The sequence below is a fragment of the Colobus angolensis genome, unplaced genomic scaffold (assembly GCF_000951035.1).
Source record: "Colobus angolensis palliatus isolate OR3802 unplaced genomic scaffold, Cang.pa_1.0 Scaffold113, whole genome shotgun sequence".
Classification (NCBI taxonomy): domain Eukaryota; kingdom Metazoa; phylum Chordata; class Mammalia; order Primates; family Cercopithecidae; genus Colobus; species Colobus angolensis.
In genome coordinates, this window is record NW_012112364.1 from 3,248,629 (window position 1) to 3,268,625 (window position 19,997).

General features: G+C 41.4%; 1 protein-coding gene across 2 annotated transcripts; it reads right to left on the minus strand.

Annotated features, from left to right (window-relative positions):
• Nucleotides 1-17,174: 17,174 nt before the first annotated feature.
• On the minus strand, nt 17,175-19,256 carry PABPC3 (poly(A) binding protein, cytoplasmic 3). Of its 2 annotated transcripts, XM_011958653.1 has the most exons (2): nt 17,873-19,256; nt 17,175-17,617 (listed from the first exon to the last, which is right to left on the minus strand). In XM_011958653.1, exons 1-2 carry the CDS (start codon nt 19,203-19,205, stop codon nt 17,295-17,297), a joined length of 1,656 nt encoding a protein of 551 aa, XP_011814043.1. In that variant the 5' UTR covers nt 19,206-19,256; the 3' UTR covers nt 17,175-17,294. The 2 variants fall into 2 exon arrangements, with proteins under 2 accessions (XP_011814043.1, XP_011814038.1); XM_011958648.1 differs by having other exon boundaries at nt 17,175-19,256.
• Between the last annotated feature and the right edge of the window lie 741 nt (nt 19,257-19,997).

Here is a 19,997-nt window from a genome sequence, read left to right on the forward strand (position 1 = left end):
CTGCTCTTGCTGATCTAGCCTATTTAGTGTTCACAGATACTCACATTTCCATGTTCAAAATGTTCAGCCTCCTGTTAAATACATCCTTTCTGTGTCATCCAAGGATTCACATATTTGACTGCAAGGCAGAAGAGAGGGCAGTGTGTGTGTGTGTGTGTGTGTGTGTGTGTGTGTTGGGTGAGTGTCTCTGAGTTCGTGTGTGTGTGTGCACGTGTGCCTGTGGTGGCACACTTAAAGAGAGGATGAGACTAGACTGTAAGGAGATGCAGGAGGACAGCAAACAGCGCCGCCATCTCACCATTTCCCCCTTGGTGTTCCTCTGGGTCACTGAAGCTTTCTGAACCTTGAGAAGGGTGACTTGATAGATCAAGGAGCGTTTCCATATATTTCCAGGGCAAGTTTGCACTGGGGCGACCTCCTGTGTTGGGAATTCCACCCAGTATTTTCCTTTGGCGGAAGATGTGCCTTCAGCAACTGCCCAGGGTTTACAAAGTGGGTTGGGACCACTCGGGCCTCTGAGGACACCATCTCCTGTGGGGTCTCTGAGTTGAGAGAGGCCAAACAGAAGAGAGGGCTGGTCAGGGCCAATCCTTGGAGATGGCATGGAGCCCTTGCCCAGGGAGCTCTCAGGAAGTGGGCTCTGAAACTGCACAGAAGGAGGAAGAGGAAGCAGCGCTGATTATTATTAATTTATTTTTGGATAACAACCCTATCAAGCACCCTGACATCATGAGACTGGACAGGGAAGACACCCAGCCCTCTGGTGATCAGACGCCATCCTGGTTGGGATCCTGGGGCCCCATACGGCTCCCTCTAGCTGCGGGAGGGCAGGTGGCCTCGTGTTTCTGCCACTGTGCTTGAAAACACGCAGAGGCAGGCCTAGGGCCCCGGAAGAGGATACTGTGGGCTCCGCACCTATTTCTGTTTTCAATGGAGGAAGGGAAGAGGGAGACAAGTCAGGGTTTTGGTATCTAAGACGGGTTCCACTCATTAGCTATTGTAGTCACTTATAATACAGTTCGGGAAGGATGCCTTGCCTCCTAGATCAAGCCTTCATGATTTCAGCACATTTCAGGAAGGCTTTTCCTCCTGTAACCACATCCACACCCGCAAATGCAGCAGGGCTGGCTTAGTCAGTCAGTGAGGTGAATCAGCTGGAGGTGATCTGAATGTTAAAACCATCTGCTCAGAGCCGCTGAGCCTGGACTCTCCAGAAGATGGCAGCAGTGGGACGCTGTCACCCAGGAGTCAGGCTTTGAGGGACTAATTCCTCTTATTGGAGCCTGTATTACTTTGTACTACCAGTAAAAATATTCACTGTATGTAGAAGAGTAACAACAGGATGAGTCTTTTGTTCAATATGATTGAATCGTATAGTGGAGAAACAGAAAAAAACACTTTTCCTGTGGTCTCTAATTCAAGTGCTGGGTGTTATATCCCAATTTCCAGAAAATACATCTTGCATGTGCTGTTGGAAATCTTTGCTTCAATAATGAATAAGATCTACTGCTTGAAAACTTGCTTTTGCTACAAGAGCTGGGAAACTGCAATTTGAGTTTTCTCATGTCTACTGTAGAAGTAGTGTCACACATTTTGTGTCTCAGAAAGGACACTCGTTTCTTGTTTTTGTTTTTGTTTTTTGTTTTTTGTTTTCCCAGAGCCTCGCTCTGTCACCCAGGGTGGAGTGCAGTGGCATGATCTCAGCTCTCTGAAACCTCAGCCTCCCGAGTTCAAGCAATTCTCCTGCCTCAGCCTCCCAAGTAGCTGGGATCGTAGGCGCGCAACACCATGCCCGGCTAATTTTTGTATTTTTAGTAGAGATGGGATTTCACATGTTGCCCAGGCTGGTCTCGAACTCCTGACCTCGTGATTTGCCTGCCTTGGCCTCCCAAAGTGCTGGGATTACAGGCATAAGTCCCTGCACCCGGCCGACACTCATCTTTTTCTTAGACGATAGTTTAAGACTTAATTTTATTCCTAGAAATATGTTGTTCAGTAGGATTGCGTATGCTCTTCTCATTAATATAAATAGACCGAAATCTATATTAATGAGAAGTATATTTTGTATAGTAATTACTAATTACTATATTAAATAAATGCCTATATTAGAATGTCTATATATGTAAATGTATATATTTATAGTTTAATATATTGTTTATGCTTTAAGAATAAATTATATTTATATACTATAAACATCTGATATATAAATACGGATCACAGATCTCACATAGTAGGAAAGTTCTTTCAACTTAGTTTCATTTTATATTAAGACTGTAGACAACTGTTATATTAGAGGTCTGTAGCATAGCCAAGTGATATTTTTAAAAGCAAGCCAGTCTATGGCTGGCTGTTTCTAGCTGGCAAAGCCTGAAGCTAATTCTGAAGCACAGGGCACCTTATGTTAGCAGGTTGTCCTGAGTGATGGAAATTGCACTTGGGATCAACGCCAGTTCATCTGGATTACCTGAAATTCCTTAGAGGCCATGGTGGAAAGGATCAGCTATTCTCTGAGAGTGGGATACACTCTCATTCTCAATAATCCTCTGTCGTTTTTACACTTGCTTTGACTCAGCGGCAGAGAACCTAAATCACAGTCCCACCAGCAAAACTTCTCCAGGAAGACAGCATCTCTAAATGGCATACAGGAGGGATGACAAAGGGACTAGAAGCTCTCACTAAAGTCACAGTCTGCCTTTCCTCAGTTTCCTTGTTTGTAAAATAAGAACTGGAGAGACATGGCATCTACGAGCCCTTTCGGTATTAACATTTCAGTCTGTTTCTGAAAGTATTAGGAGAGAATTAATGATTTATCACCACCTCCTTCATTACTTCTGTCTAACTGTGCTAGAAGTAAGGGAAAGCATCCTCTCTTTGTTTCAGCACATTCACACAGGCTGGCTAACAAGACCCCACACTGAAGAAGCCTAGGACTTCCACGGACTCCCTGAAATCTAAGTCCTCATTTTTAACATACAGCTTTTAATACTAGCTTCATAAGTCCCAGATCCCTGCAAAGGTAAAAATTTTATTTTCTGTAACTATGTTCAGAGTAGCAGTTCTCTGAATCTGTGTATTGCTCCTGGCAGAAAGCAAATGTCAGCTCATTCCTGTGTAATTGATATGTGACATGTTAGTTTCCAGACCTAGCTAAAGTACTTACTAACAGATTTTAGATGATAGACAAGACCTTTCTTTTCTCTCACCCTTCAGTGGGAAAATCAGGAAGACAGAACTCTGATACTTTTTTTTTTGGCTGGTCTTACAGTAATTTTGGAAAGCGAAAGATCAAATTTTTGGAAAGAGAATGATCAAAACAATATTAAGAAAAAATAGTGGAATATATATATATCCATATATATGGATATATATCCATCATCCATGTGTATATATATACATGGTTGATGTTTTACTTGTCTGTTTAGTGAACACAAGTTTGTTGAATTCATTTGGGAGGCAGTGATTTTTAAATCACATTTATCAGATTTCATTCAACTGAGAATGACATATAAAAGCACCAGATCAATGTGGGGCACAGTCACTCAGCAAATGTTAATACTATTTTTTACAACATGTACTTGAAGGGTGATTATTTAAAATCATCTCAGGAACATCTATATTATTTGCATGATAACAGCTCATATGAAGAGATTATGATAAGCAGATTGTTGGCTAGTTTCACTCAGGGTTTTCTTTTTTTTTTTTTTTGAGACGGAGTCTCGCTCTGTCGCCCAGGCTGGAGTGCAGTGGCCAGATCTCAGCTCACTGCAAGCTCCACCTCCCGGGGTTATGCCATTCTCCTGCCTCAGGCTCCCGAGTAGCTGGGACTACAGGCGCCCGCTACCTCGCCCGGCTAGTTTTTTGTATTTTTTAGTAGAGACGGGGTTTCAGCATGTTAGCCAGGATGGTCTCGATCTCCTGACCTTGTGATCCACCCGTCTCGGCCTCCCAAAGTGCTGGGATTACAGGCTTGAGCCACTGCGCCCGGCCCAGGGTTTTCTTAACTAGGGTCTGCTGAGACCTAATACCTTTGAAGATGAATCATCCTGTTAGTGAGAAAATGAACTTGGCTCAGGTAGCCCATTGCATCCTTTTTGGTCTGTTTTCCCTTAAGTTCAGGTACAAAATCTCTTCTCTCTAGAAGAAGTAGAATGTGTTTTACTCCTGCAAGGGATGGGCCCACCTGTCTTGGTAGTTGGGTAAAACTTGCTAGTGGTTGCTACAGTTTCACAAGGCTCTGCACAAACAGAGCCTTATCTCCTGGCGTGATAGTTGTGTCTTCTCTTGATAGTTCCTAAACAGCAGAGGCTCAGCCTTTGGGATGGGGCTAACTAGAGAGCAGAGGAGCTTTATTCATTCTCAGGTGCCTGCAGCTGTGAACCAGACAGGGCGCAGTGCTGAGCACCAGGATCCTAAGACAGGTGCTCATTGATTATGACAGATGCAAATTCAATAAGCATTTGACAAAAGCACAGTATTTTTTTTAAAGAAAAACAAATGCCTTTTAGTTTGTAAGATTGCTCTGACAAAGTAAATGTCAGTGTAATGCAAGTTATAGCCTATTCTATTCTCTATCACCATAGTTACTGATTTAGTGAGTCATCTTAACTCTCAGAACATCAACATTGAAGGGCTTTATTTTCCCATTAACAACCATTAGCTGCACTCTGTTAAACACCACCACTCCATTCTCTCAGAGAAGAATATTGCTTAATGACATATCAGTCCAATCATATAAACCTTAGTCTTTTCAGTTATTAGAACATTCTCATTCTAAAAATAACTAGTCCTGTTCATTTTTTTAAAGAAAGACACTCTTATTTTTATTGAGGTATACGTTGAAAACTATAAAACCTTGTTGAAAAAATATAAAGATATAAATAAAATGAACATTCATGTTCATGGATTGGAAGACTTAATATTGTTAAGATAGTAATACTCCCCAAACTGATCTACAGATTTAACGTGACCTCTATTAAAATCCTGGCAGCCTTTCTTTTGCAGAACTTGACAAACTGTTCTAAAATTCATATGGAAGTTTATAGGACTCAGAATAGCCAAACAATCTTGAAAAAGAATAAAGATGGAGGACATTTACCTCCCAACTTTAAAATGTATGCCAAAGCTCCAGAAATCAAGGCACTATAGGGTTGACATGAGGATAGACATATAGATTAATGGAATTGAATTCAAAGTCTGGAAATGAAGCCTTACATTTATAATCAGTTGATTCTTGACAAGGTTGCCAAGACCAGTCAATGTGGAAAGAATAGTCTTTTCAACAAATGGTAGTGGGGCAACTGGATATCCACACACACACACACACACACAAACACACAAAATAAAGTTTGATCTTTACCTCACACCATATACAAAAATCAACTCAAAATGGATCACAGATCTACATGTAAGAACTAGAAGTCTTAGAAGAAAACTCTTACAAGAAAACTTTTTTTGCTTTTTTGTGCCATATCTAAGAAACTGTTGCCTAATTCAAAGTAAAAGAATATCTGGTGGTGCATGCCTGCAGTCCCAACTACTTGGGAGGCTGAGGCAGGAGAATCTCTTGAACCCAAGAGGCAGAATATGCAGTGAGCTGAGATCACGCCATTACACTCCAGCCTGGGCAACAAGAATGAAACTCCGTCTCAAAAAAATAAATAAATAAAAAAGAATATCTACCTTGAATTAGGTAATGATTTCTTAGATATGACACAAAGAAGCACAAACTTCAAAAAGAAAAATAGATGAATTGGGTTTCGTCAAAATCAAAAACGTTTGTGCTTTAAAGAATTCCATCAAAAAAGTGAAAAGATAGTTCATAGAATGGGAAAAATATTTGCAAATTGCATCTGATAAGAGACTTGTGCCAAAATATATAGATTCTTTTACAACTCCACAATAAAATTTGAGCAGACATTTCTAAAAAAATATGTGAATGACCAATATATACATGAAAAGATACTCAACATCACTAAGTCATTAAGGAAATGCAAATCAAAATCATAACGAAGCACCACTTCTCACACACTGGGGTAATTAATATAACTCCCATGTTTACTGCAGCAACATTCACAGTACCAATATTTGGAAGCAACGTAAGTGCCCATCAATAGACAAATGGATAAAGAAAATGTGATATATATACACAATGGAGTGCTATTCAGTCATAAAAAAGAATGAGATTTTGTCATTTGCAAAAACATGGATGGAACTGGAGGTCATTATGTTAAGTGAAATGAGCCAGGCACAGAAAGACAAACTTCACATGTTCTCATTTACTTGTGGGAGCTAAAAATTAAAAGAATTGAACTCATGGAGACAGAGAGTAGAATGATGGATAGCTGGGAAGCGTAGTGGAGCAGGGAGTGGTGATTGTTAATCAGTACAAAAACATAATAAGGTAGAATGAATAAAACCTAGTATTTGATAGCATAACAGGGTGACTACAGTCAGCAGTAATTTATTATATATTTAAAAATAACTAAGAGTATAATGGGATTGTAAAACAACAAAAAGATAAATGCTTGAGGTGACAGATACCCCATTTACTCTGATGTAATTATTATGCATTTATTTCCATATCAAAATATCTCATGTACCCCATACATATATGCACCTACTATGTACCCACAAAAAAAAATGTAAAACCCAGGCAAACAAACAAAGGCCTCATATTTTGATTCCATTTACAAATGGTCTAGAATAGGCAAATCTATAGAGACAGAAAGTAGATGAGTGATTGCCAGGGCCTGAGGGGCGGGGGAGGATGAGTATGGGGTTTCTTTCTGCAGTGACAAAAGGGTCCTGGAATTAGATTGTGATGGTGGTTGCGCAACTCTTGGACTAGATTACAAATTACTGAATTGTATACTTTCTGAAAAGAGTGAAGTTTATGGCACAGTATATGATTATATCTCAATGGAGCTGTTATAAAAATGTATACACCTATGTAATCAATCGATTGGTTCATTTCTAAGCTTCAACCTCATGTTCAATTCCTATGTCTACTCCAATACTCCCACTAGACTTATGTTCTCTCCTTCTACCCTGTTCCATGTCCTTTGCTGTGAGGGGAGGGAGAAGAGAGGGAACAAAAGACGGCTGCCTTCTCCCTTGACTGTCCCTTGCAGGTGGCCATGTGCTCCTTGATTGGCCATGACTTTTCTTCTAGCTCATTGTCTGTACAGGCTTAATACAGACAGGTCGTGGCCATAAAAGGTTCTACCAAGTAGGAGCTCATCTCTTCCAATGTTTTCTAAACACTGAGGATCCTTGAGAAGCTTTAGCCACATTTTTGGGCGGTTAACCATCTAGTGACATCAGCCACTATTCCTTTAATGTATGTGACTCTGGGATCCTACACATTCCCAGTCCCTAGCGGGACCCCCTAATCTCATAGTCCCCAGACAGTAACAGGTTTTGAAGACAAGGGAGGGGTCTAAAACACAGTCCCTGCCACCCAGGTACTTACAGTCTTCTTGACGACGTTGTATTGGATATTGTCGGCGGCCAACCCAGCATCAGTTTCCCAGCCCCGCTTCCTCCTTCTAAACAGAACCCTGATTTGGTTCCAGTGTGCACCCTGTTATCAGCCCTAGGGTCGCCCTCATTAGACTAAACCAATCTTTATTGTAAATCCCACTGCCAGGGATAGGTTTAGACAGAACTGTGACTAAATTTGTCCCAATGGCACATAAGAAGTGGTTAGCTAGAGGTTCTGGGGACATCCTTCCTCATTCTCCTGGGAGATCTAGTGGTAATTCTCCAGGCAAAAATGAAGAAGGATGTAGCCTGGACTGCAATGGTCTCCCTGGTCCCCCAACAAAGGGAGCCAGCTGACACCGAATCCCACGCTGTGTACAGTAGAGGAGTGAGACAGGCAGCGGAGCTGTCAGAGCCGGGACTGAGCAGTTGGGTCAACCAAACACGAATCTCTAGACTTCCCTTTAGCGTAGCCATACATTTCTTTAAACCAGTTTGAGTTGGATTTTCTGAAATTTTCAATCAAAAGCTTAATTAGCAGTGTGTCCTCATCCATGGAGGCAATGAATTAGGAATGCTGTTTACGAAGTGTGACTTTCTCCTTACTAAGAAAGTTCCTTGTGTTTGGATCAATACCACTCTGACACTAGGGCAGGAACTTTGTTTAGCAACTCTCAGGGGAATGTATCGCTTCAGCTTCTCTTCCACCTTTTTTTTTTTTTTTGAGACGGAGTCTCGCTCTGTGGCCCAGGCTGGAGTGCAGTGGCGCGATCTCGGCTCACTGCAAGCTCCGCCTCCAGGGTTCCCGCCACTCTCCTGCCTCAGCCTCCCGAGTAGCTGGGACTACAGGCGCTGCCACCACACCCGGCTAATTTTTTTTTTGTATTTTTAGTAGAGACGGGGTTTCACCGTGTTAGCCAGGATGGTCTCGATCTCCTGACCTCATGATCCACCTGCCTCGGCCTCCCAAAGTGCTGGGATTACAGGCCTGAGCCACCGCGCCTAGCTCTTCCACCTTCTTTAATTTTTTTTTTTCTTCTTTGTTTTGAGTTGGAGTCTCGCTCTGTCACCCAGGCTGGAGTTCAGTGGCGCAATCTCAGCTCACTGCAAGCTCTGCCTCCCAGGTTCACGCCAGGATTACAGGCGTGAGCCACTGCGCCCGGCCCACCTTCTTTAATTTTTAAAAGTTGATCTATAACTGTGCAGGTTGGTGAGTTTTCACACATGAATAAACTCATTTACCAACCACCCAGGTGAAGGTATAGAAAGTTATCAGCACCCCAAACGGTTCCTTCTTGCCTGTTTCCACTCAATGCCCCCACCACTGGCAAAGTCAAGCACCTGTTCTTTTTCTACCATCACGATTAACGTCGTCTGTCCTTGATCTTCACATAAAATGGGTCAGTCAGCATGTGCCCCGTCAGGTCCGATTCCTTTTGTTTATCGTAATGTCTGCGAGTCATCCATGCGGGGTGTTCTCAGTGGTTTGCTCTTTCTCGTTGCAGTGTAGTGCTCCATTCTTTAATATTTCCATACGTATTTATTTTTCTGTTCTTTAGTTGATAGACATTTAGATTTTCCAGTTTGGGGGTTTTATGAAGAAAGGTGCTGTGAGCATTCTTGTACATGTTTTTCTGGTAAGGCCTCATTTCTGTTGAATACATACCTATAAGTGAAAATCTTAGGATGTATGTACATTCCGTTTTTGCAGAATGCCAGTTTTCCAAAGGAACCATTTACATCCCGTAGACAATACATGCAACTTTCGGTTGTTTCATGTCCTCTCCATCACTTGATATTTTTAGTCTTAATTTTAGCCATCCTGGGGGGAGGAGTGTAGTAATAGCTCACTGTAGTTTTTTCTTTTTCTTTTCTTTTCTTTTTTTTTGAGATGGAGTCTCACTGTTACCCAAGCTGGAGTGCAGTGGTGTTATCTCTGCTCACTGCAACCTTCACCTGCCAGGTTCAAGTGATTCTCCCGTCTCAGCCTCCCGAGTAGCTGGGATTACAGGTGCCCAGTACCACACCCAGCTAATTTTTGTATTTTTAGGAGAGATGGGGTTTCCCCATGTTGACCAGGCTGTTCTTGAACTCCTGACCTCAAGTGACTCACCTGCCTCAGCCTCCCAAAGTGCTGGGATTACAGGTGTGAGCAACCAGGCCCGCCCCCATAGTGGTTTTAATTTGTACTGTACAGGTAGTGAATCCTGCTGAACACCTTTTAAAACATTTACTGACTATTTGGGTATTTTCATTTGTTCATTGTCCATTTGAGTCTTTTTCTCATTTAGTAAGAAATAATAAATAAATTCAAGTTGCACTGGGTGGTGTTTTGTCGGAGTTCTTTGAATATTCAGAATGAGTCCTTTGCCAGACATGGGGATGGCAAATGTCTTCTCCCAGTCCATGGCTTGCTTTTTTACTTTCAATGTTGTCTTTTATTGAACAAAAGTTCTTAATTTTAATAAAGACCAATTTATCAATCTTCTCTATTATGGCTGCTGTTTTTGTGTCCCGTTTAAAAAATGTGTGCCTACACAGAGTCTTAAGTATTCCATATTTTTTCTAGACGTTTATTGTCTTATCTTACACTTTCGAGTCAGTGGTCTCAGATTATGTTTTGTGTATGCTGTGAGGCGGAAGTCAAGGTCATTGGATGTCCAATTGAGCCAGTGTCTTACTTTATTGTAAATCAAGTGACTCTGTGTGTGTCTCTTCTGGATACTCTAATTTGCTTATTATTCTATTTGTTTATCCTTGCACAAATACCATAGTCTTAATCATTGCTGTAACTTCACAGTAGGTCTTGATAGTTAGCAGTGTCAATCTCCAACTCTGTTCTTTTTCAAGATTGTTTGGCTATTTTAGGTTCTGTGTTTTTTCTTTCTTTTTTTTTTTTTTCTTTTCTTTTTTTTTGAGATGGATTCTCACTATGTTGCCCAGGCTGGAGTGCAGTGGCACGATCTCCACTCACTGCAACCTCCACCTCCTGGGTTCAAACAATTCTCCTGCTTAAGCCTCCTGAGTAGCTGGGATTACAGACACCCACCACAACACCCGGCTAATTTTTGTATTTTTAGTAGAGACAAGGTTTCACCAGGTTGACCAGGCTGGTCTCAAACTCCTGACCTCAGGTGATCTGCCCACCTCTGCCTTCCAAAGTGCTGGAATTACAGGCATGAGCCACTGTGCCCAGCCAGTTGTTTGTATTTTCATATAAATTTCAGATTTCATTTGTTCATTAAAAAATCCTGCTGAGATTTTATTTGGGATTTCATGAATCTGCAGAAAAATTTGAAAGGAACTGCCATTTTGTCATCGTGAGTTTTCCAGTCCATGAACATGGCATATCCCTCCATTTATTTAGGTTAAAATTTCTTGCTACAATATTTTGTAGCTTTCAATGTAGCATTTTTGCACATCTCTTGTTAGATGCATTCCTAGATACTTGATGAAATGGGGATTGTTTCTGCTGTCGGAAATTGTATGTTTTTTCTGCACAATCCATTCATTTCTTTACTTTAAAAATTAAAGAGCTTTATTGATATGTTATATACTGCACTTAAGTGTAAAATTTGATAGGTTTTGACAAAAGTATGCACCATCAAACCATCACCGCAATTAAGATAACAAATATATCACTTTGAGAGGCCGAGGTGGGCAGATCACCTGAGGTCAGTTTGAGACCAGCTTGGCCAACATGGTGAAATCCCATCTCTACTAAAAATACAGAAATTAACCAGGCGTAGTGGTGGGCACCTGTAGCCCCAGCCACTCAGGAGGCTGAAGCAGGAGAATCACTTGAACCCCAAAGGTGGAGGTTGCCGTGAGCTGAGATTACGCCACTGCATTCCAGTCTGGGTGACAGAGCGAGACTCTGTCTCAAAATAAATAAACCAACCAACAACCAAACATATCACTTTCAAAAGTTTTCTCCTGCCCTGTGAAATCCTCTCTGCCTGACTTGACCTTCCCACCCTCCAGCAACCACTCATCTCCTTTCTAACATTATAGATTAGTCTGAACTTTCTAGAATTTGTATGTACTCTTGTCTTTGGCTTGGGTTTTTTTCCCATTCAGCATAATTATTCTGAGATTTCTCTGTGTTTTTGTACATATCGCTAGTTCAGTATTTCCATTGCCTGGTAGTGTTCTACTGTGTGAGTACCTCACAATTTGTTTAGCCTTTCGGTGGGCACTGGATTGTTTTCAGTTTGGGGATATTACAAATGCAGCTGCTATGAACATTTGTACAACTCTTTATATAAACATATGTTTTTTTTTTTTTCTCTTGGGTAAAACCCCAAGAGCAAAATGCTGGATCTTCTGGTATGTATAGGTTTAACTTTTTAAGAAAGTGTGAAACTATTTTCCAAAGGGATTGTATTGATATTGGTTTTTAAATTTTATATTTAAATTGGTTTGTGTATGTAGAAATACAATTGATTTTCAGTATATTGACCTTGAATTCAGTGACCTACTAAGTTCACTCATCCTTTCAATTTATTTATTTATTTATTTTATTTATTTATTTATTTTGATATGGAGTCTCGCTCTGTCACCCAGGCTGGAGTGCTGTGGCCGGATCTCAGCTCACTGCAAGCTCCGCCTCCCGGGTTCACGCCATTCTCCTGCCTCAGCCTCCCAAGTAGCTGGGACTACAGGCGCCACCACCTCGCCCGGCTAGTTTTTTGTAGTTTTTAGTAGAGACGGGGTTCCACCGTGTTAGCTGGGATGGTCTCGATCTCCTGACCTCGTGATCCGCCCGCCTCGGCCTCCCAAAGTGCTGGGATTACAGGCTTGAGCCACCGCGCCCGGCCTCCTTTCAATTTATTAATAGATTATTTGGGCTTTTCTGTGTATGCACTCACGTCATTTATGAATAATGACAGCTTACTTTTTCTTTCCTGTCTTTATGCTTTAATTTGTCTTTCTTGCCTGTTGTACTGGTTAGGTTTTTTAGTCCAATGTTGAATAGAAATGTTGATCATGGATTTTCTTTTCTTATTCCTTGACAGGGAAAACATTCAATATTTCACCATTAGAACAACATGATGTTATTCTAGATATTTTGTAAATATACTTTATTTCTAGTTTACTGAGCTTATCTATTTCTAGTTTACTGAGCTTTTGCATTTTATGACTAGACCTCAAATTTTATAAAATAGTTTTTTAATATTACTGAGATGACCATATGGGTTTTCTCTTTTATTCGATTAATATGATGAATTACATTGATTGATTTTTAAATGTTAACTAACTTTGCATTTCTGGAATAAACCTCGGTAATGTTTCATGCTGACAGCATTCCTAGGAAAAGGAGGTTTCCACATAAACTTTATTATCACCTTAAGGAGAAAACTCTTCTTTAAAAGTTTTCTTTTGGAAAAGATATATTTACATGGTTTTGCCTGCTTGCATGCCTTTTTAGTGACAGTAAACTGAGGACAATCTCATTTTCTCCTGTGGACTGAGTTGCCATTGTCACTGACATTTGTTCCATTTTTGTATATATATATTTTTTGGTAGAGACAGGGTTTCACCATGTTGGCCAGGCTGGTCTCGAACTCCTGGGCTCAAGGGATCTGCCCACCTCGACCTCTCAAAGTGCTAGGATTACTGGCATGAGCCACCTCGCCTGGCCTGCTGATGCTATTATTGTTGAGTACTTACATTGTTCTTTTCCTGTTTCTTGATATTTGAGTACCAAGCATTGCTTCTTGCTGTTTTTAGTGTATTTATTTCTGTTCTTTCTCTATTTGATTTTCTAATAAGAAGGGAATAACTGTGTCAGATTTATATCTATTTACATATATAATATTTAAATTTATATCTATTTATATAAAATAAGAGTAGCTTGTTTCTGAGTGAGGGCATATTGGATGTTCCAGGAAGAAGAAAATGTGTGCTCTTTGTATTATTAATTGCAGCTGGCTAAAGGCCCTGTTTGCTTATGATACATTTTCCATTCTGTATTAGGTAGTCGATGCAGTGGACTGAATGTTTATGTTTCCTAGAAGCTCCTATGCTGAGTCCTAACCCCCAATACGATGATAAGAGGTGGGGTCTTTGGGTAGTCATCAGGTCATGAGAGTGAAACCCTCGGGGAAAAGATTAATACCCTTATAGAAGAGGCCCGGTAGAGCTGACTCCTTCCCCTATGTGGGAATACAGTGAAAAGACAGACTCGATGAACCAGAAAGCAGACCCTTACCAGGCACCAGATGCTAAATCTGCTGCCACCTTGATCTTGGACTTCCTGGTCTCCAGAACAGTGAGAAATAAATTTCTGTTGTTTACAAGCCACCCAGTTTATGGTATTTTGTTATAACAGCCTGAAGGGACTAAAAGAGTTGAGATTGCTGGATAAGTAAATATTATGATATTTTAATGTATCACTGATCAGGCAGTTGGACTTAATTCAAGTTTGAATAATTGACAGTAATAATATTCAAGTCAAATACAGTCATGTACACATTTTATATAAAATGTTGTAATTTTATGTAAAATAAAATATATCTAGGCTGGGTGTGGTGACTCACACCTGTAATCCTAGTGCTTTGGGAGGCTTGAGGCAGAAGGATTGCTTAAGGCCAGGAGTTCAAAAACAGCCTGGGCAACATAGCAAGGCTCCTGTCTCTACAAATTAAATAAAATAAATTAGCTAGGCATGGTGGTGTGTGCTTTTAGTCCTAGCTACTTGGGAGGCTGAGGTGCGAAGATTGCTTGAGCCTAGGAGTTTGAGACTACAGTGAGCTATGATCCCACCTCTGTATTCCAATATGGGAGACAAAACAAGACTCTCTCTCGATATATATATGTGTGTATACACACACACATACACACACACACACACACTCCCTCTGTCCTGCAGCTCCTCTCTCAAGGAATTGCAATGTTCTTCACCTAGTGGATGGGAAAAGTGACATTGGAAAGCCCATCAGTTTCTTAACTGCCTTGTCTTGAAAGACATGCATCATTCCCACTAACATCCCCTGTGTAAGGGCTAGTGACATGCCCTGTACTGATGCAGAAAGGAGCTGGGACACACAGCCTCTAAACAAGCAGCTGCTTCTCAGGGACAACACTACTCCAGGGAATGCATTGTCAAATTTGGTGAAACATCTGCCTTTGGTCAAATTCCCTTGGCCTCGGACTCCTCTTCTCTTCTTGACTATCCATCAAAATCCTACTCATCTTTGAAGGCTTGGCTTACAAGCCATCTTACGCACAAGGTCCTCCCAGATCTCTCTACTGGGGTACGTTGTGCTTCCCCCCATACTTTGCTCATCCCTCCATATGGCCGGGAGCTACTTATGGACATGTGTGTCCTTCAGTATAGGGGGCACTTCTCAAGAGTGTGGACTGGAGATCATTTCTTTCTGTTTGTCCCACATCATCTAGAAAGCACTGCACACTCACACCAATATTCCCTCAGCTGTTCTGAGAAGTGTTATGAGAATTTAAGCACTTGAGTGTTAAGTATGTGAAATTCCTCAGGACATATGATGTTGGCCAATCAACAAGCATTTTGTTGTCTGCCATGCAAACCCAGTTTCTGTATTAAGGAAGCTTATAATCTAATTTGGCAGGAAGTCAATAGTTAAATTGTAAGATTGCTGACCGGGCACGGTGGATCACGCCTGTAATCCCAGCACTTTGGGAGGCCGAGGTGGGCGGATAAGGAGGTCAGGAGATTGAGACCATCCTGGCTTACACGGCGAAACCCTGTCTCCACTAAAAATACAAAAAAAAAAAAAATTAGCCAGGTGTGGTGGCAGGCGCTTGTAGTCCCAGCTACTTGGGAGGTTGAGGCAGGAGAATGGCATGAGCCCAGGAGGCAGAGCTTGCAGTGAGCCTAGATCGCACACTGCACTCCAGCCTGGGCGACAGAGCAAGACTGTGCCTCAAAAAAAAAAAAAGATTGCTAAACGAAGAATAACCCATTTTTAAAAAGAAGGCCAGGCATGGTGGCTCACACCTATAATCCCAGCACTTTGGAAGGCAAAGGCGGGCAGATCCCTTGAGCTCAGGGGTTCGAAACCAGCCTGGGCAACATGGCGAAACCCCGTCTCTACAAAAAATACAAAAAATTAACCTAGTGTGGTGACACACACCTGCAGTCCCAGCTACTTGGGAGGCTGAGGTGGTAGAATTGCTTGAGCCCAGGAGGCAGAGATTGCAGCGAGCCAAGATCGCACCTCTGCACTCCACTATGGGTGACAGTAAGACCTGTCTCTAAATAAATAAAACAAAAAGAAGAAGAAAGTATTTAAACTATTGGGGTACTTATGACAATACCTTCAGCAAACTTGTATTTAACAACCTGGAAACTGGCAACATCTGAGGACTGAAGCCCTGCTGTATACACCACGTATACCTCAGACATTGTCAGTGAGTAAACAATATACCCCAAACCATCTTTATATTTTTTCAAATATGAACATTCTAATTTTATGAGTTATGAAAGTCATTTAACTTTAACCAGAATGAATTTCTCCATAATTTACCTACAGGCCCCCAAAATCGGAATGAATAAACAGCATGTATTTTTTATATATGTGTGTGTTTGTGTGTATAACGTATATGTGTGTGTGTTATATATGCACACACACATTATATATATGTTCGTATGTGTTGTATAGCTATACCCACACATTATATAGTGACCTCTCTCTATATATACATAGTTTATTGCAAAGTAATATGGTATAGTTATATTTCTATGTAGTGCAATGTCACAGCCTCATCTTCAAGGAGAATGCTCAAATGGGCTCTCCTTTTATACAATTCATTAGGTGTAACATTAATTATAAATATTTATATTAATTAATATTACCAATAAAGGAACTACAAGTAGTGATAAATGACATCGGGAGGAGGAGGGATGGTGGGAAGGGGTAGATGAAACATATCCTTATTTGTTACAGCAGGAAGTCAATAGTTAAATTACAAAATTGATAAACCAAAAAATAACTATGTACAATTATTATTGAAGAAAATCAACTACCAGAACCACTAAAATCAAATGATTAAGTGATCATCTCTGTGATCAGAACCAAGTTTAGCTTCCTGTTCAATTAGATTTTTAAAACTATGTATTTATTTTTGACTTAAAAATAATGCAATATAAATTAATAATTCTTACCATTTTGAACAAATGTTACTGAATCTATAATTACTATTTTGTCATTGCATATTTTCATCTATGAATATTAAAAATAAACACTATATGTAAATACCTAAAATTTTGGTGAAAAGGTGATTTTCAAATTTGAAATATAGTGAGAGATACAGTAATAGAAAATGTAAAGAAAGACTATTAGTAAATTAATGATTTTTCTTTTTTTAACTGTTTATTTTTATTAAAGCAAGAATTTTATAATCCAAACTATGTTTCCTTGCTCAGTTATCAATTCTGTTACTTAAAACAGAACTGACATTTTGAGCTATTCCACAGTAAAGAATTAAAAAATTAAAGAAAGGAATGCTTTAAATTTTTGTACTTTGCTGAAAATTCTTTTCCCCAGGGTCTACAAAACATTAACTTGTTTTTATATTTTACTATTTTTTTGTTTTTAAATCAATTAAGTAATCTTTTTTGTTTTTTGTGGTTTTAAATCAGTAAGTAGGACTAGCATCATATTTGCTAGACCTGGCATTTGCTCGGTACATAAGTTTCAAAGTTTCCTTTCCATTTTTTATTTATTTTCGATTTTGCAATTTTTTTTCTCATAGTATTTAAGTTTCTCGATGTTTAGATATTTTTCTTCGGTGAAGAAGATGGTTCTTTTCGTGGTCTCTGATCAATTTTAAACAGTTGGAACACTGGTGGCACTGTTAACTGGTTTCTGGGCAGCCTCTTTAACTTGGTGGGCTTGTAGTACAGCTACAGCTTCATCAACCTTAGAATGGAGTGACTGTGGAGACTCGAGCATATGAAGAAGTTCTGAATTATCAATCTCCAACAACATGCCAGTGATTTTACCAGCAAGAGTAGGGTGCATGGCTTGAATAGGAGGAAAGAGCCGTTCACCCAACATTCGCTTCTGCTCTTGAGGAGGGGCAGATGCCAACATGGAAGCAGTCAAAGTTTCCTGACCCTGTACATGAACAGCAGGCTGTTGCATTGTAACTTGTGGCTGTGCATTAAGATGTTGCTGAGGATTGCGAACTCCCGCAGCATATTTATACCGTGGAACCGTGCGCACAGCAGGGGTAGCTGCAGCAGCAGCAGCTGCAGGACGTGGACCCACTGTCAGTGTTGATGTGTTAGCAACACGCTGCGTTGACATGACTAGTGGAACCTGTGAGGAAGTTGGTCTCATAGTACTAAATGGTAGCCTAGGAGCAGCTGGGCGGATAGCACCGGGTTTATTTTGGAATGGACGAGGTCTGGCACCCTGAGCAGTCCAGCAAAGACTTGGTCTTAGTTGAGCAATTTGGCTAGGAGGATAATATGCAGCACGGTTCTGAGTCTGTGGAACAGCTGCCATGAAGTAACCTGAAGGAGGTGCTGGCTGGTAGGGGTTGATTACAGGGTTGGGCACAGCCCGTACACTTGCCATTCTCTGCATATACTCGTTAGTGAGGTGAGCCTGGCGCTCTTCTTTGCGCTGAGCTAAAGCTACATACAATGGCTTTGTGGCCACAATTCTACCGTTCATTTCTGTAACTGCTTTAGTGGCTTCTTCTGGGGAGGAGAAACATACAAAACCAAACCCTTTGCTGCGACCACCCTCCATCATAACCTTTGCACTAGTGATTGTACCAAATGGAGAAAATACTTTCCGGAGATGTTCATCATCAATATCATCATCAAGATTTTTCACATAAAGATTAACAACCTGGTATCTGGTGATCCTATCTTGCTTCATCTGTTCAAATTTGCGCTTAAGTTCCGTCTGCCGTTCCACTTTTTTCTGAGCTCGACCAACGTAAATTTGTTTTCCATTGAGCTCCTTTCCATTCATCTCATCTATAGCTTTCTGTGCATCTTCATGTCTTTCAAAGCTCACAAATCCAAATCCTTTGGATCTTCCACTTTCATCAGTCATTACTTTCACACTTAAGGCGGGCCCGAACTTGCCAAAGAGATCCTTAAGGCGCTCATCGTCCATGTCTTCTCCAAAATTCTTGATGTAAACATTGGGGAACTCTTTTGCCCTAGCTCCAAGTTCAGCTTCTCGTTGTTTATGAGACTTATATCGTCCAACAAATACTTTGCGATCATTTAGGAGCATTCCATTCATTTTTTCAATCGCTCTTTCAGCCGCTTCGTGTGTCTCAAAGTGTACGAATCCATACCCCTTGGAACCATTTTCATCACAAACCACCTTACATGAAAGGACGTTACCAAAAGCAGAAACTGTATCATACAGTACTTTATTATTAATGGATTTATCCAGATTTTTAACGAATATGTTGCCCACTCCACTTCTGCGAAGTGATGGATCACGCTGAGACCACATGATGCGTACTGGCTTGCCCTTTATAACATCAAAATTCATGGTATCCAGAGCACGCTCCGCGTCCTTCCGGTGCTGGAAGTTCACATAGGCGTAGCTGGAGGAGCGGCGGGTGATCATGTCCCTACAGACCCGGATGGAGAGGATGGGCCCCGCCCGGCTGAACTTCTCATAGAGCATCGCCTCGGTCACGTCGGGGTGGAGGTCCCCCACATAGAGTGAGGCCGTTGGGTAGCTGGGGATGCTGGGGTTCATTCTTGGCACCGCTGCCCACAGGGACGGAAGCCGCAACCGTTCTGTGAGAATAGAGCGAGGGCGGACCGGAAACGGGGGGAGGGGAGCGACGGCAAGCGTAGAGGGACAAAAATCAGCCGAAATCGCAAACTACTCAACGGTCACAGAACGGGGTGGATCCGCTGCCGCTGGCTGCCGGCTGCCAACTGGGAGCCAGAGGGGCGGTGTGGGGTCCCGGCAGCGGGGAGGCCTTGGGCTCTTGGTTCCTTGTTGGAGCTGCTGCGGGGCTGCTGGTGGGCGGCTCGGGCTTAGCTGCTTCACCCGGTTATTTTGTAAAAGAGCATTAATGATTTCTCTAAGATGATTTTTATCATCCAAATTTAAAATGCCTAGGAAAAAATAAACGAAAGCATTTTTTTCTCCTTTCTACTTTAGTATGTTTTTATATACGTTCTACTTTACACAAATATATTTTTATGAAATATTTTCTACTTTTTACCTTGTCTGTACTAAAAATACAAAAAATTAGCTGGGCGTGGTGGTGCTCACCTGTAATCCCAGCTACTCGGGAGGCTGAGGCACGAGATTCGCTTGATCCCGGGAGGTGGAGGTTGCAGTGAGCCGAGATGGCGCCACTGCTGTCTAGCCTGGGTGACAGAGCGAGACTCTGTCTCAGAAAAAAACCCAACCACCGTGCTTGTTCGGGGCGCTCTCGTAGCTGCTCGGACAGTTGCGCCATGCGTGCTGCCCCGCTAGCGGCTGCAGCGGCCCAGTCGGTGTACGCCTTCTCGGCGCGCCCGCTGGCCGGCGGGG

Bases quoted from the DNA above. Each gene is read 5' to 3' on its own strand.
- PABPC3 (XM_011958648.1), bottom strand. From the start codon at position 19,205: ATGAACCCCAGCATCCCCAGCTACCCAACGGCCTCACTCTATGTGGGG.